The sequence below is a fragment of the Lissotriton helveticus genome, chromosome 2_1 (genome assembly GCF_964261635.1).
Source record: "Lissotriton helveticus chromosome 2_1, aLisHel1.1, whole genome shotgun sequence".
In the NCBI taxonomy this organism is placed as follows: domain Eukaryota; kingdom Metazoa; phylum Chordata; class Amphibia; order Caudata; family Salamandridae; genus Lissotriton; species Lissotriton helveticus.
The window spans coordinates 795627113-795645650 of record NC_136059.1 but is presented as its reverse complement, the minus strand read 5'-3'; the positions used below and the strand labels follow the sequence as shown (position 1 = coordinate 795645650).

General features: G+C 40.4%; 1 protein-coding gene across 3 annotated transcripts in view; it reads left to right on the top strand.

The window, feature by feature from the left end:
* Positions 1 to 18032, top strand: part of KCNN2 (potassium calcium-activated channel subfamily N member 2) — a 656625-nt gene extending 638593 nt beyond the window's left edge. For all 3 annotated transcript variants that reach the window (XM_078675527.1, XM_078675528.1, XM_078675529.1), the window contains 2 exons: positions 4252 to 4321; positions 17429 to 18032. In XM_078675527.1, the coding sequence (XP_078531653.1) occupies positions 4252 to 4321; positions 17429 to 17716 (358 nt within the window). In that variant the 3' untranslated portion in view covers positions 17717 to 18032. The remainder of the gene's footprint in view (positions 1 to 4251; positions 4322 to 17428) is intronic.
* The last annotated feature ends 506 nt before the right edge of the window (positions 18033 to 18538 follow it).

Genomic DNA, 18538 nt, shown 5'->3' with positions numbered 1-18538 from the left:
GTTTAAAGCCTTTAATTGCTTCTCCATGGCGTCCCGCAGCCTTCCATCCTCATTAGATATTATCCGCCAATTCAATCTGCTCGCGGTCACTACTAATGCATCCTTGTCGCTCTCGTCTACTGCAAAGCGGTGAAGGCGCCGCCTCAGAGGAAATTCAGATCGGCGTTCCGCCGCGATCGCCATTCCTTTCGCCACTGTGGAGTTTCCTCAGGTGGGTGGGGCTTTGGTCACCTCGGCTACGGAGAGGCGGAGATCTCCATAGCCCCATTTATTAATAACTTTTTGCTCTATTTATCTAGATTGGTGTGGGGGCTCCTATTTTGTTTATTCACTTCATTACTGCTTGAAGTGCTGCATAAATGCTTTACACGTTGACTCTAATTTAAGCCTGCCTGCTGTGTGCCAAGCTACCAGAGGGTTGAGCACAGGTTAATTTAGGGCTTCTTGTGCCTAACCCTGACAAGGATTGTGGTTGCTGCTTGAGGTGGGTTCACCCAACCCCTTCAACCAGTAACCCAATGTCTCACATCCATTAGCTACAGTAATTACATTACTGCTGGAATTAAATGCACCTCTAGGCCTGTATTAGGCTTATTAATGGTGTGTGGAGTGAGGGTTGTGGTTAGCAGCCTTGTGTGAAAAGAAAGCGAGTTTAGGGAAATCTTACTACCTATTCAAAATATTTGCAGGAACTGCCCTGTAAGCATGACTTTAAACTACACAGGTAAAGTTAATTTTCCCTTTGCAACATCATGTTGCTTAACAAATGCCGGGTATTCGATGAGTCTTTTATGTTTTACGATGCGCGTAATTAGGCAAGTTATGTGCATTTTGCGTTTTTGAAAGTACAACAAATCTAAATTTTGATAATGAGTACCAACATTGAACATCCTTGTTAACCATAAACGTCTTTCAGCAATCCAAAAAAACATGAAAAGTTAAACAGTGCCATCTTCTTCTCTGATTAACCTATTGGTAGTCGGATAACCCGCTAACAATTATTCAGAAATTATATATTTGACAGACCACTCGTACAAGAGTCTATGTATGTTCTGATTGTGTTCATTGTAAATTATAGGAATTTCTATAGTGCCCTAGATTACAGCATTTTTGGGAGGGTAAAATGCTTGATGGTGACGGCATTTCTTGTATTATAGCATGTACATTGCCTACCTACAAATTACATGACTAGTGAAAGTATTATTTAGGAAACATTAAGTAAAGTAACAGTTTCTATTAACTCGACCTCAAAAGTAACCTAAAAGATATTAAGTTAAATATTTTTTAGGCTTTGTCTTCAGGTCCACCTGAAAGTGAAATTTTGCAGAGCACCTTCACGCGTTTGAATATTTCATAGTTCGGAACATTAGGTATTTCCCTTATTTTTCTGTAATATCTAAACCGACTGCTCACTTTTTCTTAGATGTTAATGGGCAATAGTTGATTACATTTTAAGAGTGTGTTATTATTTTACTTTTTAGCCCTACACAGCTAATGTACTTATTAACATTTGACACCCTGCTATAATTAATTTGCTAAATATAATTGGCATGGCACGGCAGCCAGCTGGAAGGCTGCTTGGCCCATAAAGTCTTTGTTTTAAAATGTGTCGACCCACTTTTTACATGTTCCAAGGTCGGTCAAGAACTTCCTGCTGGCAACGGAAAACAGCACAATTTGTTAAAACATTGACAAAAGGCATTTGGAAAGCCAATAGGTACCAAAGACATTTCAAAATGTATACAGCCAACATATAGTCACACATAAACTAAATTACTGTGCCTGGCAATGAATGTCGAATATGTCTGCCTTAATCATTTTGTGAAAAAGCACCCTATTGAGTCATGAAAAATCAATGTGCATCTCTTTTAAAGTATGTGGAGTAATGCCATTACCAGTCTATTAAAAAAAAACACTGTGTTCAGCAGCTTCGTAACATAATGTACTTCTTTTGTATATACTATAACAGCAGCGCTTCAGAGAGATGCCTGTTCTGTATATTTAGATGTCACTGTTGCCATAAAAAGTGTGTTTCAAATACCAAGGTCGCCCCTTGTGAAGTGATTTATAGTTTGAAAGTGCATCCTTGATGCCGAGCTGTGCATGTTCATGGGTTACTTGCTACATGTACTGATTTACTGATTACCACACTGTTTTCCTTTCGGAGTAAAAATCGATGTTTATGTGTATTCCATTTAATTCACATTCCTGTTTGTCCCCTTTATTTCACTTTCCCGTGTGATGGTTTGTTTTAGTATATTTTAAATTTCGTTTCCCTTTGTTTTGTCTTTTTTGATTTGTTTCAACAAAATCAAACTAGAGCTCGGAAGTAAGTTGTCCCGTATAAGCCGCTCCTTTTTTCAAACGTTTGAAGAGTGTAATAACTGTCTGCATGCACCCAACTGACCCTATTTTTGTAATTTTTGAACGATGGGTTTGCTGCCATGGAAATGTGAAACGGCATCATAGCTGTACATGTGATAAGTGAAATTCACCGAGAAAAGAACTACCTGGTTTTGAATAAATAAATAAAAACTTACTAAGTCACTCCAACTGCCCCCTCCCCTCCCTGCTCTAGCTTATATTTTATATTGTAAATAGCACAGCAGTACCTAGAATCTAAATATAAAATGTGTATTTTAGAATTACTAGCAATTGGTACCACATAAAACAACTCTTCTCATTGAGAATGAAGATACGTTATAGGTATATGAGTGTACTTATCTGACACCAACTAAGTTACAGCACAAGCAACTTGTGTAATTTGAACATGTGCCACAGTAGTATATTGTATATGGAGATTAGAGCAAGAAAATTAAATTTCATCATAATATATGCAACCTGTAGGCTGGGTTTAGATAAGTCTGGTAAACTGATTGGAAGCAAACCAGAGTACAAGTGCACTAAATATGTTTTGTAAACCTGTGGTTAAATAAACTGTCTGCTCAGATGATTTAGTTGAACAGCATGCTGAAAGCCTAGCATACTAAGCATTGGTCAATGTCTGTAACATGAGCACTATTAAAACATTTTTAGTTAGTATTTAGTGGAGTTGAAGGAAAACTCACATGAAGGAAATATCTTTACCATACAGAACGTTCACCACTGTTGTGTTCACAAGTTACTCAGGTGAAAAACTAGCTGTGCTCGATATCCTACTTTCTGGCATCCATAGAAATTGTCCCCAAATTGGAACTATGTTAGTAGTACTTCACTTCTACGTGCACAGGTGTCAGCATCTGTCTCTTTGTAATTATGCAAAATGACTTGAGTGTCCACTGCCATTTCCTTTACCTATTCTGGGTGTTCTGACTCTCCCCAGCACAATAGTGGGAAAGGATAAGGCGATCCTGGGGCTGGTAGAGACAGCCAGTCATGTCTCTTGTTTGAAGTTAAGGAGGCAGGACCAAACTGCAGGGACATTTACGTTTGCCATTTGTAGTAAAAAAAAGATGCCACTGACTGAGACTAATAGTTCAATTGTTCTCATAATATATATGCTGCACTACTCACAAATATTTGACACAGAACTACTCATATATTTGGGCCATTGAAAACTTTCTGTCACTTGGCAGTGCACCCAATGCCGTTAGGTTCAAAAACACTTCAGTAGCGCGTCCCAGATATGTCAGAGTACTCATAGCCAAAGATGTTTAGCCATGAAAATTGTTGTTCAAGTATTGTGTATTGATTAGAGGTGGCTGTAGGCAAGGTCTTTTTAGGAAGCATTCCACTTCAGTTAGTGTCTTGTCATAAAAAGACTTTGTTGAATCAATATGAATCTCACTTATCACTGTATTTCATCAGGTTCAAACACTCACTTCTAACCAAATCCATTTCAGACTAAACTGGGCTAATGCCCGTATCTAGCCAAGTAGGCATAGCAATAACCTTTCAAGGTTGCAACTTTGAATTTTGCTGTGTTTTCTTTCTATGCCTATTTGCCGTGATACTAAAGCTTTAAGGAATGTTTTGGCTTCTTATCATGTGGAAAATAACTTATCTCCCTTTTTGAATTCAACTTGATCTATGGGCAGAAGTGGTCTGAAGACTTCATATTTTCTTTTCTGCTCTCTTTTTTGCGGTTTTGAGGAAGCATGCCTTTCATTATACCAGACATATAACCGTAGTTAACTTTACCCTAAATATCCTAGACATTGCCCATACAGTACTTGCCAATAACATGCATGCAACGTCTGGAACCTGTAAACATCAAAGAGCATGCCTGACTTGAATTCTTACTCTTTTTAGATTAAGAAGTGTAAAAATGGAGCAGAGAAAGCTGAATGATCAAGCAAATACGTTGGTGGACCTTGCGAAGGTTAGTGCCCTCTGCACAGTTTGCTGACATAGTCTCTTCATTTTTAATTATCAAAGCACTGTATCTGATGATAGGTGGTGGGATGATGTTTCAAGACCGAAGTACTTCGAGTTACTGAAAGAGTTCTCAGCAAACAGAGGTAAGAGAAGAATGCACATGATGTAAGTGAAGTGATGACAACATAGGATATCAAGTCTATGTTGCATGGCATTGGCACGCAAAATCACAAGGGTTAGGCAAAACCCACATGGCATAAGTTCAGAATATCAGTTTATCAAAACAAAAATGATTTTACTCTGATAGCGAATAAGGGCAAAGAACGTTTTCTCCGAGTGAGCAAAATACTAGATGTAATAGAGCAAGGCCTCAAAGTTGCTGTGGGATATTATTGATATGCAGTTGCAAGCTCCATGGATGAGCTCCTTTCCACAAATGCAAGATTGAGAATGTACAGATGTTGGCATTGTCTAAACAAAGTGAGGAGCACAACAAGAAATACTTGAGAGAGAATACTTGAGAGAGAATACTTGCGAGAGTCTAGAAAAATTTCTTACACATCTTAATGTTTTTTGCCAAATTGCAACACAATTCTTGACAGCAAACAATCATATAATACACAATGTTCTTCCAGATTGCTTTTCATCAATTTTATTTACAATTTTCCAAATAAAACAAGACGACATGTCCAAGATGAATAGCCTACACGTTTCGCCCCTATTCACTTGGGACTTCTTCAGGGCTGTTGAACATAAAAACGTACACACAAAAACAATGCACCTACAAGTTAATTTACAATATCAATAATTACCCTGAAAGGAGTTCTAATTCAAATCTGTTCCTTATAATCCATTGAGCAAGTAACAGATGAATCTTTAAAAGGTATTTACAGAGATATATACACACATTTGAAGTAGTCACACCATATGCTCTCTTATGTACAGAAAAGTAACTAGTTCTCAATAAGTTCATAGTTCTTTTATTTTGTACACTTGTCATCAGAGATGCAAATTATATATGCATATACATTTTACACATTATTTTTTTCTCTTTACATTTCTCTGTTTGATAACAACCACTATTGTAACCAATCAGACAACGCCCCTCAGTTTTACAACCTATATCTGTCCTAATTAAAACCTCATCCTCAATCGGCTCAATCCTAAATTTGCGGTCATATAGGTTACTAGTCATATCATATCTAACACATATTTGGGGCATGCCTTGATTTTCTCCTATTTTTCTTTTCTAAGTATCTTTTTTCTTGGTAGTGCCACAAGAGTTTACTCCAATTTTTCTAAAATCTTATTTCTTTAAGCGAAAATCAGATAAAAGTTTACCGACGTTCTGTGTTGTTGAAAGCCTTATCTTTAAACACCAATCGCCTGCATGATTCTTCCCATCCACTCCTTAAGACCTGGATGTGGAGCCACAGAGAGTATTCACATTAATAATTCTAAACCACCTTTCAATCACAACTCCAGTTTTATACCATCATGCAACTTCATTGCACATTCTCTTACCTCATATAACTCTTCTATAGCTTCAAGAGCTGTTGTGCACATCAGCAACACAATTAATTTAATCAGTGGTGTCTCATTCCTTTCAACACTGTTGACAAAACACAACCATGTCATCGACATGTGCCTCATGAATAATAGCCAGTTTAGCCTCGGTAGGCACCCCACTACTGCTTACCTATTTTTTCAGAATACTTCTCGTCATCTAATCCCAAACAAGTTTAAGTATAGAGGTCCTCCAATTTTTCAGGCTTCACTTCTCTAGGCCCTATCATGCATACCTGCCACTTGCACAGCAAGTAATACTCTCCTTGAATGGAAAGAGCACCCAGGTTAGCTGGGTCCTTAATACAAGTCACTGTTTCATGATACAAGTGCAGTCTCTCTAGTGTCCCTGTCAAACAGAGAAAACCTATTCCATCTCTTGTTCAGAAAGCCACTTTAATGATGGAAATTGATTGTGTTGTTGATGTGAACAACAGATCTTGAAGCTATAGAAGAGTTGTATGAGTAAGACAATGTGCAATGAAGTTGCATGATGCTATAACACTGGAGTTGTGATAGAAAGTTGGTTTAGAATTATTAATGTGAATACTCTCTGTGGCTCCACATCCAAGTCTTAATGAGTGGATGGGAAGAATCACACAGGCAATTGGTGTTAAAAGATAAGGCTTTCAACAAGACACAACGTCAGTAAGCTTTTATCTGATTTTCACTTAAAGAAATAAGATTTTAGAAAAAATTGGAGTAAATTCTTGTGGCACTACCAAGACAAAAGATATGTAGAAAAGAAAAATAGAGGAACATTAAGGCATGCCCCAAATATGTGTTAGATATGATCTGTAAATACCTTTTAAAGATTCATCTGTTACTTGCTCAATTATTTATAAGGTACGGATTTGAATTATAACTCCTTTCAGGGTAATTTTTGATATTGTAAATTAATTTGTAGGTGATTGTTTGTTCTAATGTATTGTTTTATGTATTTTTTTTATGTTTAACAGCCCTGAAGAAGTCGCACGTGAATAGGGACGAAACACGTAGGCTGTTCATCTTGGACATGTCGTCTTGTTTTATTTGGAAAATTGTAAATAAAATTGATGAAAAGCAAACTGAAAGAACATTGTGCGTTATATGATTGTTTGCTGTCAAGAATTGTGTTGCAGTTTGGCTAAAAACATTGAGATGTGTAAGACATTTTTCTAGACTCTCACAAGTATTTCTGGTTGTGCTCCTCACTTTGTTTAGCTTATGTATAGATTTGGGTTTTTTCGGTTGATCCAAAAGAGTGAGCATATCTAAAGACATTTGGGATAAACGGTGTGCAGGCGAATGTGTACCATAACTGTCTTGTTGTTGTGAGATGTTGGCATTGTATTTGTCACTTGTTCAGGAACAGCCTGTTATTTACATAAGTGAAGTGGGTATGACACAAAACAGGCTCATTAGATAAATTAAGCCATATTTTAATGATTCATTCAGATACATTTGTGCAGCCTGAAATCAGACTGATTCTAGTCCTTTTATTATTTCAAGAGTCAATTGATCGCTAACCTGCAGTGTGGGTAAAAATTTTCATAATGGAGTGGCAAATCAAAAGTATGCAAATGTGAAAAAGCAATTATACTACATTTACTTTTCACAAGTGCCTGTTTTTTAAAGTTATGTTACAAACAACTGGGTTGTACCCATATAGCCAAAGGGACCTCGGTGAGTAGTCGTTGAGAGCGGAGGGGTCCCAGACTATAGATAGGCAGTGATTTCAAAATGTTCAGATAATCAATATAGTTCAAACGACAAATCCAGAAAGTGTAGTGTTTTTATTTTCACCACACTTGTTTCACCATTTTATGGTTATCAGATATATATCAAAAAGAAACATTCCATAATTTCAAGTCAATGTGCCCATATAGGAAAAGGGGAAGGGGAGTGCAGGGTATAGATTAAAGATAGTTGTGATTCACTTCATTCACACCCGCGATGTAAGGATTATTCATCCTACCTACCCCAGGGTCGAAACGTAGACCGTCGTTTACCTTATCAACTCCTACCATCAAGCATGATATGTACAGCCGTTAGGAGTTTGATTATGAAATGTTTGTTGATTCATGCATAAATATATGTGGCCCTTCTCAGATGGGGACCATCTGATAGTAGAACATATACATGAAGTTAAATGTATGCTGTTTTTGTCACAGAGTAATGAATTGAATCACAACTATCTTTAATCTATACCCAGCACTCCCCTTCCCCTTTTCCTATATGGGCACATTGACTTGAAATTATGGAATGTTTCTTTTTGATATATATCTGATAACCATAAAATGGTGAAACAGTGTGGTGAAAATAAAAACACTACACTTTCTGGATTTGTCGTTTGAACTATATTGATTATCTGAACATTTTGAAATCACTGCCTATCTATAGTCTGGGACCCCTCCGCTCTCAACGAATGTTTTTTAAAGTTAGGCACTTAAGTATTTTACAAAGCCCTCACAACCCTACAACACATATATCTGCACAGTACTTAAGGGTAAAGTTGTTACAAAACTTGAAAGAATACTTGAGGTTTTTTCAATGGTAACTATCCCTAAAGGTTTGCATTAATACTAAGTCAATTAAAATAATCCAGTTGTTACAACAACCAGATTGTGGCTATGATAATTATTTGCTGACAATGAATACAACCTGTGAGAGTAATATGCAATAATGAGAGAATATTGAAGAGGGCATTTATAGTTCCAAAACTGGAGTCGTCCAAAGGAATTTCTAATTAATGTCAAGTTGGCAATTAGTGTCTTAAACTACCCACCATTGTGGCTCATTAAACAAGTCCTCGTCAACCTCCATTTAGTAATATGCTTTGCAGAGATATGTACCTTGTCCAAGCAGGAATCCCAATCATAGTCCGGGTAAGCCAGATACACATCCTAAATTAACTTATGCTCAGCCTGTGGTAGCTTGGCGCAGACCAGTCAGGCTTAATTTAAGAGACAATGTGTAAAGTATTTGTGCAACACTTAAAACAGTGAAAACACCACGCAGAAAAGTACTGCACCTAGTTAGCCTAATAACGCTTAATTTAATTTAAAAAACAAGTCCAAAAAAACAAAAATCCCAGTAGTAGAACTTGAGATTTACATTTTTAAAGAATAAACTACAAAATAGAGCTTAGAGTAATAATCACTTATCTGGTTGCACTGTACCGGGACAAGGTTAAGAGTTCAGGCAGACCGCAATGGAGCGCGGGCTGGATACAGGGACACAATGATACCTGCTGAACAAAAGTACCTTAATCCTGTTTGTGTTGACAAAGATGTGAGGTGCAGCCAAGCGATGGGTCAGTGTTTTACAGGAGCAGCACTTTATACCCACTTCTAAGGGCCTTTTGGCACCACTTGGCAGGGCAAGACTCACAGATGACAAAGTCCAGGTGGTGTAGCAGGATGGTTGGAAGTCTTTGATGTCCCTAAGACTTCAAAACAGAAGGCAAGTTGACAAGCCCTGTGAGTAATGTTGGTTCTGGGTTGGAGAGATGTAGGTCCAGTCCTTCTCACTCCGAGGCCAGCAGCAGGTCAGCATAGCAGGAGTCCAGCAGAGTAGCAGTCCTGCACAGTGGCAGTCCTTGCAACAGCACAATAGTCCTTCTTCCTGGCGGAGTATCCACAGGTCCAGATCATACTGAATTGGTGGTGTCTGAGACCCTGCATTTATAATTTGCTGCCCTGGTTCTGCAAGGTGGGAGAAGCTTCTAGACAGTGGCTTTGAAGTGCATGGAATCCCCTTTCTCCCCTGCCCATGCTCCAAGCTGGCTGAAGTGACAATACACGGTTGTTAGCCCTATTATGTCTTTTCTGAACCCTTGGAAGGTCCTTAGCAGCAAAATCCAAGATTTTGCAACATTCTTTAATAGCAATGCTACCTTGAAGAAAAGTCACAAAATCTTGAGGACTGATTTATCAGACTTCTTTATACCTTTTCCGGTTCCATGAGCGTCTTCTCATGACAGTCCCAATCAACAATAAAAGTCCTGTTCGAACTAATGCACTGGAATTCTTTCTGGCAGGCAACAGCTTCATCTTTCTTATGACATTGTGCATGCTCCAGTCTGAGGAGGAAAGTTCCACAGATGCAAGAAGGCTTCTCTGGTAAGCCCTTGGCCCTATTTCGTTTGGTGGGTTAGCAGGAGACTGGTTAAAGCAAAACGGTGGAGAAAGAGCTGAATACACTTCTGGTGAATATGTAGATTTATTGTAGTGCAGAGGCTGGGAAGTCTTCTCTACTCCTGCAATTCAGGCACATTCTCTGATGCATGATGGCGAAGCATGGTATTTTAAAGCTAAGCACAGTCCGCAGTGGTGAGATCTAGCCAATCCTAATGTGATTCCAGTTTTACAGCAAAATAATGGACTTCTTTACATGGGTTTATCCATTGTAGCATCACTACTATCCTATAGTTTAGTATAGCGACTCGAAAATAGTGAATCTCTGCCACAGCAGTACAGAGGTCTCCTCTGTCTTCCTACTTTACCCCGGTTATCATCCCCCCACATCCTGTAGCTTTGAAGAAAATCACCTCTTCTGATTCGTCACTTAACCGAGGGCTCCTGCAGTCTTAGTCTTGCTGGGCATAACTAGGCTCCCTACTGAAAGTGGAAAAGTGCTGCAGATTTGTTTCATTCAGCGACGCTCAACTGCTCAGGCCCTAGGATCTTTTTTCTTCTGTTATTGGCATTGTATGGACAGTCAATTTATGCAGCAGGGGGGGTTAAAAATGTGTATGGAGTGTATGCTATACAGGAAAGAAATGTGTATGCTGTTGGAGTACATTTTAGCTGAAAATGGGCCAAATAGATTAACTCTTCCATAACTACTGAAAGGTTAATAAGTAGCACTAATTTAACGTCACTGCCTGTCATTTCTGCTCAGGTTACATGTACTTTGCAATCGTTCATATAAGCACTTTCCAATCGAAAGCTACAAATTGAATGTCACATTACATTTTATATACCACGAGAGATGTTCTGCCGCAGGCTCTGCTAGGAAACCTTGCAATTCATAAGCATGTTATACTTCAGGAGCAAGTAGGGTAGGGCAAATCTATCTTTCACTTCTACTTCCCATAGCTGTACTCTGGGCACTAGTCGGGGGTAAACACAGGTACACAGCGTCCATCCACTATTTTCACAGGGTGTACTGTACGCCATTCCCCCTGCCAAGAAGTAGGGCCCCACAGAAATATGCTGAACTTGTACCGGTGTAATTTTCAGACACCAAGAAACGTTCAGCAGTGCCTGCACGTTGTCTGCTTTTGATTCCCAGCAGCAACGTACAGGCAGCGAGGGAGCTTTTTTCACCTCCTGCTGGGTCGAAGTTAAGGGGCCATCATGCCTCCTTTTGTTTAATATTCTGACTGGAGGCGGTCTATAACCTCACACTTAATATAAATGCCAGAGAGGGGAAATAAAGGCACACAGTTTATCTCTTCAAAGGTACTTAAGAGAGGCATGCTTTTGTCTTTGTTTAGTCCCTGCAGATAAGAGATGCATGCTTTGTAAGAATGTCAGATGTGTTGGTCTTTACCAGTATTTACACAAATAATTTCAGTAGCACTATTTTATTTCTTTTAAAGCGCTACACAACCCAATGCAGGGTGTCAGAGCTCTTTACCTTACATTAATAACAAATAATGTACATGTGTATATCAATGTACAAGATGAGTTACATGAGACAGGGTTACAAGGTAAAGGAGTCACATGTCCTTTATAGCTCACTGTATTTTATTACAAGGATTACAATTTAGGAACTGCAGGAAACAAAAGGCTCTCTGTATTAAAAGCAGTAACCCACTCTAGATAAAATACAAATCTGTCATCTGCACGTTTGCAGGAGACACATTAACCTTATATTGCTTTGATTCAATTCTGGGACTTCACAAAACACAGATCTCTCTAACAAATGGGTTAGATAGCTCACCATTATTACTAGTCCTTGAGATTTACTGGGCACCTTTACAGCAGATGCCTTAACCCAATCAAATATTTTAAAATGTAGACTTTGCAACCAACTAAGCTTAACCGATCTACTGCCATGCTTTTCCTTTTTGCCAATTTCTTTGTAGCAGGGCTTAAAAAACATAAATTTTTTTTAGTTAAGGCCCAGATTTTGCATCAGGATTGCGCCACTTTTTTGGCATAACCCCAAAGCCAAAGCTCATTTGTTAAATCTCATAATGCGCTTAAATGTACTCATGATATACCTGATAATCATATGTGTGAGGTTTATTATCTGATAACACTTCTTGTGATCTCACTTCCAGAGATATCACATGCAATGTCACGCTTCGTGACATCATGCGCTGTGATGGCATGCATCATTATTTCACTTCCATACTGCTTAACCTGGTTAGTCTCCCCACTTCTCTTTTTTAAGGACTTGTGCCCTGGCTGTACTCTTAGCAGCTCTGCAGGGAAAGTGTGGCCAGACCGGTGGTTCAGTAAAGTGAAGGTTGCGAAAGTTTGGGAAGAGAAATGCTTCTTTTTCACACAGAGAGGTGATTGGGGCTAGATAGCAGGCTTTAGGGGCTACACATGCCAAATTATCACACGTGCAGAGTTCTAACAAAAAATATGAAACAGCAAAAAACGAATGATCATGCATCACATTTTTTTAAATGATCTTTGTGGAGATATGCTGCCACTGATGAAACTCCAGTTTGATTTTCCCTATAAATGAGAATAACGTTGTATGTAATGGAGTACAACATTCTTAGAAAGACGTGTAAGAGATGTAACACATTAAGTATAATAGACTGCTAAGTTTTGGCACTTTTAGCCAACATTTAAGCATGGCTGTGCAGAACTGAAATATTTTGCACATGTTAATGTACTTTGATGTTCACATGTGATGAAGTCTGGAATTATATTGCAACTTAAGAAGTCGTTCAAAACCATTTTGTCAACATATGCGCGTTATATGTTAGAAACTAGCCACCAAGCACAGATTAACCATTTGTGGACATGGTCTGTATGTGAGTTCTGTTAAGACCTAGATAATAGGAGCTTGTATTTTAGAGGTGATGCATGCCATTCATCTGTTGTCATTTTACCATGATATTATTATTTTTAATTTTGTCTGATGTCATTATACATTCATGTGGTCGTTTTCCTGCTTAAAGTGCTAGTTTCCTGAAAAAGTGTGTTAACATTTCTACGGACAAATTACAATTAAGCGTCTTGAGGTCCGATGTACTAAGACCAGGCAGCAAAGCAGTTGGTGATTTTTGCACATCGACTGGTTCGATCTTGGCTTTGTTTTGCCATTCAACTCAAGTGCGAATCAGCTGCATCCCAAATTGTACATTTGTAGGAGGATGCAAAACTTCCGGCTTTGTTAAAATGAATGAGGCAGGAGGCATTGTACCACCTTCTGTGAATGCCTGCGAAGGCCGAGAGGGAGGTCTGTAGTTGACGCGCTCTACTTTTAGAAAGAAAATGATCACATGAAAGGAAGGGCCTGGGGAGAAGCATGCAGTGGTCGACTGGACCAGCGGACCACACGGGGCCACTGTGTGATTCTTCACCGCCTGTCCCAAGCTGCCCACCAGCATTGACAAAGTGCAAGCTGTCCCTTTCAAACAGCTTCCACTTCACAAATGATTTACTACCTCAAGTTGGGTAGGATAATGTTTTATTGGTTTGCGTCTGCAACAGCAAAAGAAATTGCACTACTATGCCCCCTCCTATTGGTTTGTCCGAATTTGTCACAAATGGGTTTTGTACATTACAACCAATGATTCTATGGGCACATCACATGTGATTTTGCAAATCAAAGGTTTTTTGAATGGGAAATCACTTACACTGTGCCCTAATTCCCATACTTTTTCATACCGAAGTTGAACTTAGTTTAACAGAAGAGTCATCGGAGTTCGCAGATCGAGACCCTCTTTACAGAATCATGATCTGCAAATATGTATGGCCTGTTGGGACGGAAATGTCCCCTGTATGGTCATAGACCTGTACCCCTGCCCTGAGTTCCCCAGCTTGCCTGAAGTTTGGATCCCTGGTGCGGATTTCTGTGGTCATGGGCAAACACAGATAATGTGTGTGTGCTATGACATACGTCAGTCTCATGAATTGTGGTCTTGCTGGACCGGGAGGGGTGCTCAAAGGCCTACCCTCATAGTAGTGAAAGGCCACTTACTACCCATTGCCAGTAGCTAAGCAGCATGAGCGCGGTGGTGGCAGCATACCGTGTAACGATCAGTAGAAGTAAACAGGCCTTTTTACCTGTGCCACTTGAGTGAGACCTATAGGCTCCCTCATGTAAAGTTCCACTGCTGTGTGCTTAACTCACTTTTTGCCTACAACAAATGAAGATGTAACCATGTGCAGCACACGTGTGGTTGCCTGTGCATGTTGTGTGTATGTGTGCCTGTGAAGGGTACAATGCATGGAAGACTCCAGGTTCGATTTTTGGAGACCCAGAACTGACTGGAGGAGCATGAGGAGGTAGGGAATTCCCCCAGACAGATTTGTGGATTGCTGCATTCCTGTGTGCTAGGTGGTACCCACACTGAGGAAGGAGAGCAAGCCTCTTTAGTACACTCCAGAGAGTGTCCTTTGAGTCAATGTGAAGTCACTGGAAAGGGGCCTGGGCACACTTCATGAATGAGATAGGGCTGATAAGAGAATCATAAGGAGTTGGGCTGGGGCCCTGCGACAACCTTTTTAAACACATCACTGTAGCTGACATCCAGGTGTGAACCTCTAGTTGCTACCATGGCCTGTGTTGTGGGGCCATCAGATGTGAAGTCACTCCTGCTGTGACATGCTGCTTTCTGGTGTAAGAGAGGGCAGAGGAGTGGGCCCTTCAAAAGGAAGTCGACCCCCAACATCATTTAAAAGTCTGCGACCGGAAATCACAGTTGACGTCTATAAATGAACTAAAAGGAGAGCTCAAGCCCCACATTTGTCAACTTTCAAGCAGCTAGTTGTGCTGTGCAAGGAGGAGAAGCTCTGCAAACCTTCTGCCTGTGACCAGGGCTCCGAGCCAAGGCCTGACAGTGTCTGAACTGTGTGAGGAGACATCACCAAGGGAAATCCAAGACCCACTGCCCCCTGAGCCTGGAGCACCAATGCCTGCCTGCCTGTGTGCCCTATGAGGAATAGAAAAGTGGTTGGAGAGAGCGAGATCCAGTGCAAGATCCTGTTGAATGTATCACTGTAGTGAAGTGTGGGGAGACTGCTCTGCACCGATTGGTTTGTCGCTAATGTGCAGAGAAAAGTCGGCGACTTCATATGCCAGAGGGTGCTTCCGTGAAGATTACTGATATGCCAATCAGGCTGGAGCCCATGTGCAGAGTGAAGTATCGACCCAGTATGCCAGACAGAGTCACCATGAAGAGGAAGCTACTGCCGTACTGATCAAGCTGTCGCCCGTGTACATAGTTTCTGGGTCCAAGCCGTCATCAGGAGAAGAGGCCACCAAGGGGACCCGTGCAGGCCTGAGCCCCCGACTAAGGGTCAGAACTGAAGCAACCAACCCCCCCCTCTACTGTGGAAAGTATCAGAGAGATGCACAGCCGGTGCCCCTGTAGAGCCGCCAGTGCTACTCATCAACAGCAGACGCTGCAGCTCTCTGTGACATTTGGGAGTGAAATTCTTCCGCCAACTACAGTCATGCAATCCCTGCAGGATCGAGTCTCAGGAGTCCCACTCTGACTCTTTTAAAAGTCAAAAGTATTCCAGCACCTGAAACACTATGTGGCAAAACAAGTCCCCTCGGGTCTTTCCTGACCTCCGATCAGTCTTACCTGCTCCTGCAGCTCTCTGCGAATATCCAGGAGTGAAACACTTCCTGACGCTCCAGTCGGGCAATCCCTGGAGGAGTGGGTAAAACTGATCATAGAGAAGGAAGGTCCCGGGGTGATTTGCTCTGCAGGGTGCGTCACTTGAACATTTTTGCATTTTAAAAGAGTCGAAGTGGGACGCCTGAGACCCAGCCTACTAGCGGGGCTTAACCTGAATGTCGCCTGTAGTGAATGGGGAATAACCACTACCATTGAGAGGGAAGCTGGACTCAGGGATTGTGGGTGTATCCAGCATTTAACTTTGTGTGCCTCTTTAAATACTCCTTTTTTCATAAAAGCAAACATTTAATTGGATTATCATTTATTGTTTCTATTGAATGTATTTTCAGGTGAGCCTGTGATCACCCCCTACCTCCCCGCCAAGAAGCCTGGACTGTTCAGTCTATGCTATTACTGAGAGTCAAGTGCTGAAGGGACACTTGGCCCAGTTACTCAGGACCCATAGTAAACCGGGCTCCAGGACATCAGGATTAAAAGGCCTCAACCGCCACATTTAGGTGCAGTGTCTTCTGCTTGCCCCTTGGCTCTCAGAAAGGGGTACTAATATGGACAGATATTAAATTTAGCATGACAGAAAATCCACTAGCATCTCAGATTTTTTGCAGGCATTCCTTTAAAACTGTGGGTGGGAAAGGGTATAGTGGGGCTTGCAAAATGCATGGAACATCCATAAATTCATATGTTTGTTTTTTTACACGACCATTTTGTGGATTGTCACCTGTCTTGAAAATTGACAAATAACTACTTCTGTGAGGGGGGAAAATTCTGAGAAGTCCAATGTTTTGGGGCTTTGCATTCCTGGGTCTGAAAATGCCAGATCCTTTGATCCCAGGCCTACAGAAACCACACCCAGCGCATTGTGCAGTGCTGCGGGCAGCTGCAGCGCCTGTTGCGCCAGCCTATTCTCCTGCTCCACCATAGGGGAGTAGCAAACTCTGCTGTGACCTCTCCCACCACCTGCACCTCAGTCTTGAAAATAGCCCCCCAAACTCATTCGCACCTAATCCAAGCTGGCTATAAACCTGTGGGCATTTTATCTCTTTATTTCTCCCTGAAGGGGGACGCACAATTGTACCCAGTGGTTCCTGATATATGCATTTTCCCCATCCCGGAGAAACAAACTCAGGTACTGGGATATGCCCCCCCACCCCGCTATTCTAGCTTGTAATGAGGGCCTATGTGTTTACTAAATATTATTTTATTTCGTGATCTCTCACTTGTTGATAATTAAAGAGGTTTATATCCCAATCTGCATAGCATCATCATCATCATCAACTTTATTTCGGTCAATGTGACCTCAAAAGTGCAATCAAGATACATACAAGATAATTAAAAATATAAAATGATCTCATGGCAAAGTTACATATTTTAAATAATAACTGTGAAAAAGTACATCAATGAGTATAAGTTAAAAAAAAAGAATAAAAATACAGAAATTCACGAGCCTGAGGTAAGGGACGACTATTCATATGATAAGGGGAATGGACTGGACAGTAAACAAGAATCCATAAATGGAAAGCATAGCATTTCTTGGGCAAAGGAACATTTGTTATGTATGCTATGATTTTGCGATAGAGTACAAGTGAATCTTGCCAGATAATGTTGAGAAAGTGGGTAACACTGATTTTGTGTGTTCCTGATTAATTAATCCGTTTGGTGATTAACAGACGCAAAAAAAATTTCCAATGGCAAACTGTAACACATGCTTTCTCTTTGCAGACACAAAACATCATGTATGACATGATTTCTGATTTGAACGAAAGAAGTGAAGACTTTGAGAAGAGGATTGTTGTCCTGGAATCGAAGCTAGAGACATTAATTGGAAGCATTCATGCTCTTCCTGGACTGATCAGTCAGACACTGAGCCAGCAGCAGCGGGACATGGTTGATGCTCAGCTGCAAAGTTATGACAAGCATGTTGCCTACAGTGCTGAGCGGTCGCGATCCGTGTCGCGAAGGAGGCGGTCCTCCTCCACAGCGCCACCAACTTCATCAGAAAGTAGCTAGAAGAGGAATCGTAAACCACAAAATAAAGACTTTTTGCCATCATATGGTCAATATTTTAGCTTTTATTGTAAAGCCCTATGGTTCTAATCAGTGTTATCCGGGTTCTGATGTCAGAATCGTGGGAACCTGAACACAAAGTTTTAGGCCAAATTGAGTGAAAACTCTTTTATTTTGTTCTTTCAGAGATGCACAGTGAATGCACCTGTCATTGCTCTATAGATAGTTCCTCCTGTAATTTCACAAAGTTTTTAATCATGCACTTCAGAAAATCTTTATTAATATAACTATATAATAAAAAGATAATTTATGCATTTTCTTGCTTGGTCACTTGAAGTTTATATTGTTATTTGTGTGTTCTGTAATGCCCATTCATCGAAAACAAGTTCCATTTAATCAATCAATATTTTTCTCAGTCTCTCAATAGCATTCACTTACCTTAAGTAGGCCCTTGGCAGCGACCCTATAAAGGAGAAAGCCACAAAGTAATTGACAGATTACATTTTCTATGTTTTTTTAATTGCTTTTCAGCCAAGAGCTCTTAGCTATTTATTGTAGAGAGAAGCAATCTTTGTATTATTTTGGAAGCGTAGCCATAAAATACTTATCTCAACACTGTGTTCTGGCAGCAGGTTGCTGATTTGATTGTCAGTGTAAATAAATCGAGTTTACCTATCAGACTATAAGCCTGGGCCAGTGGCCCCCACATTTTCATTACTGTTTGCCCCTAATATCCAGAACATGTATGGGTAATTGGGTGCCAGATAATGTGTTTGGTCTTCGTCGACTCTCTGACAATATTCACAGGGGTTGAGGCATGTCTGA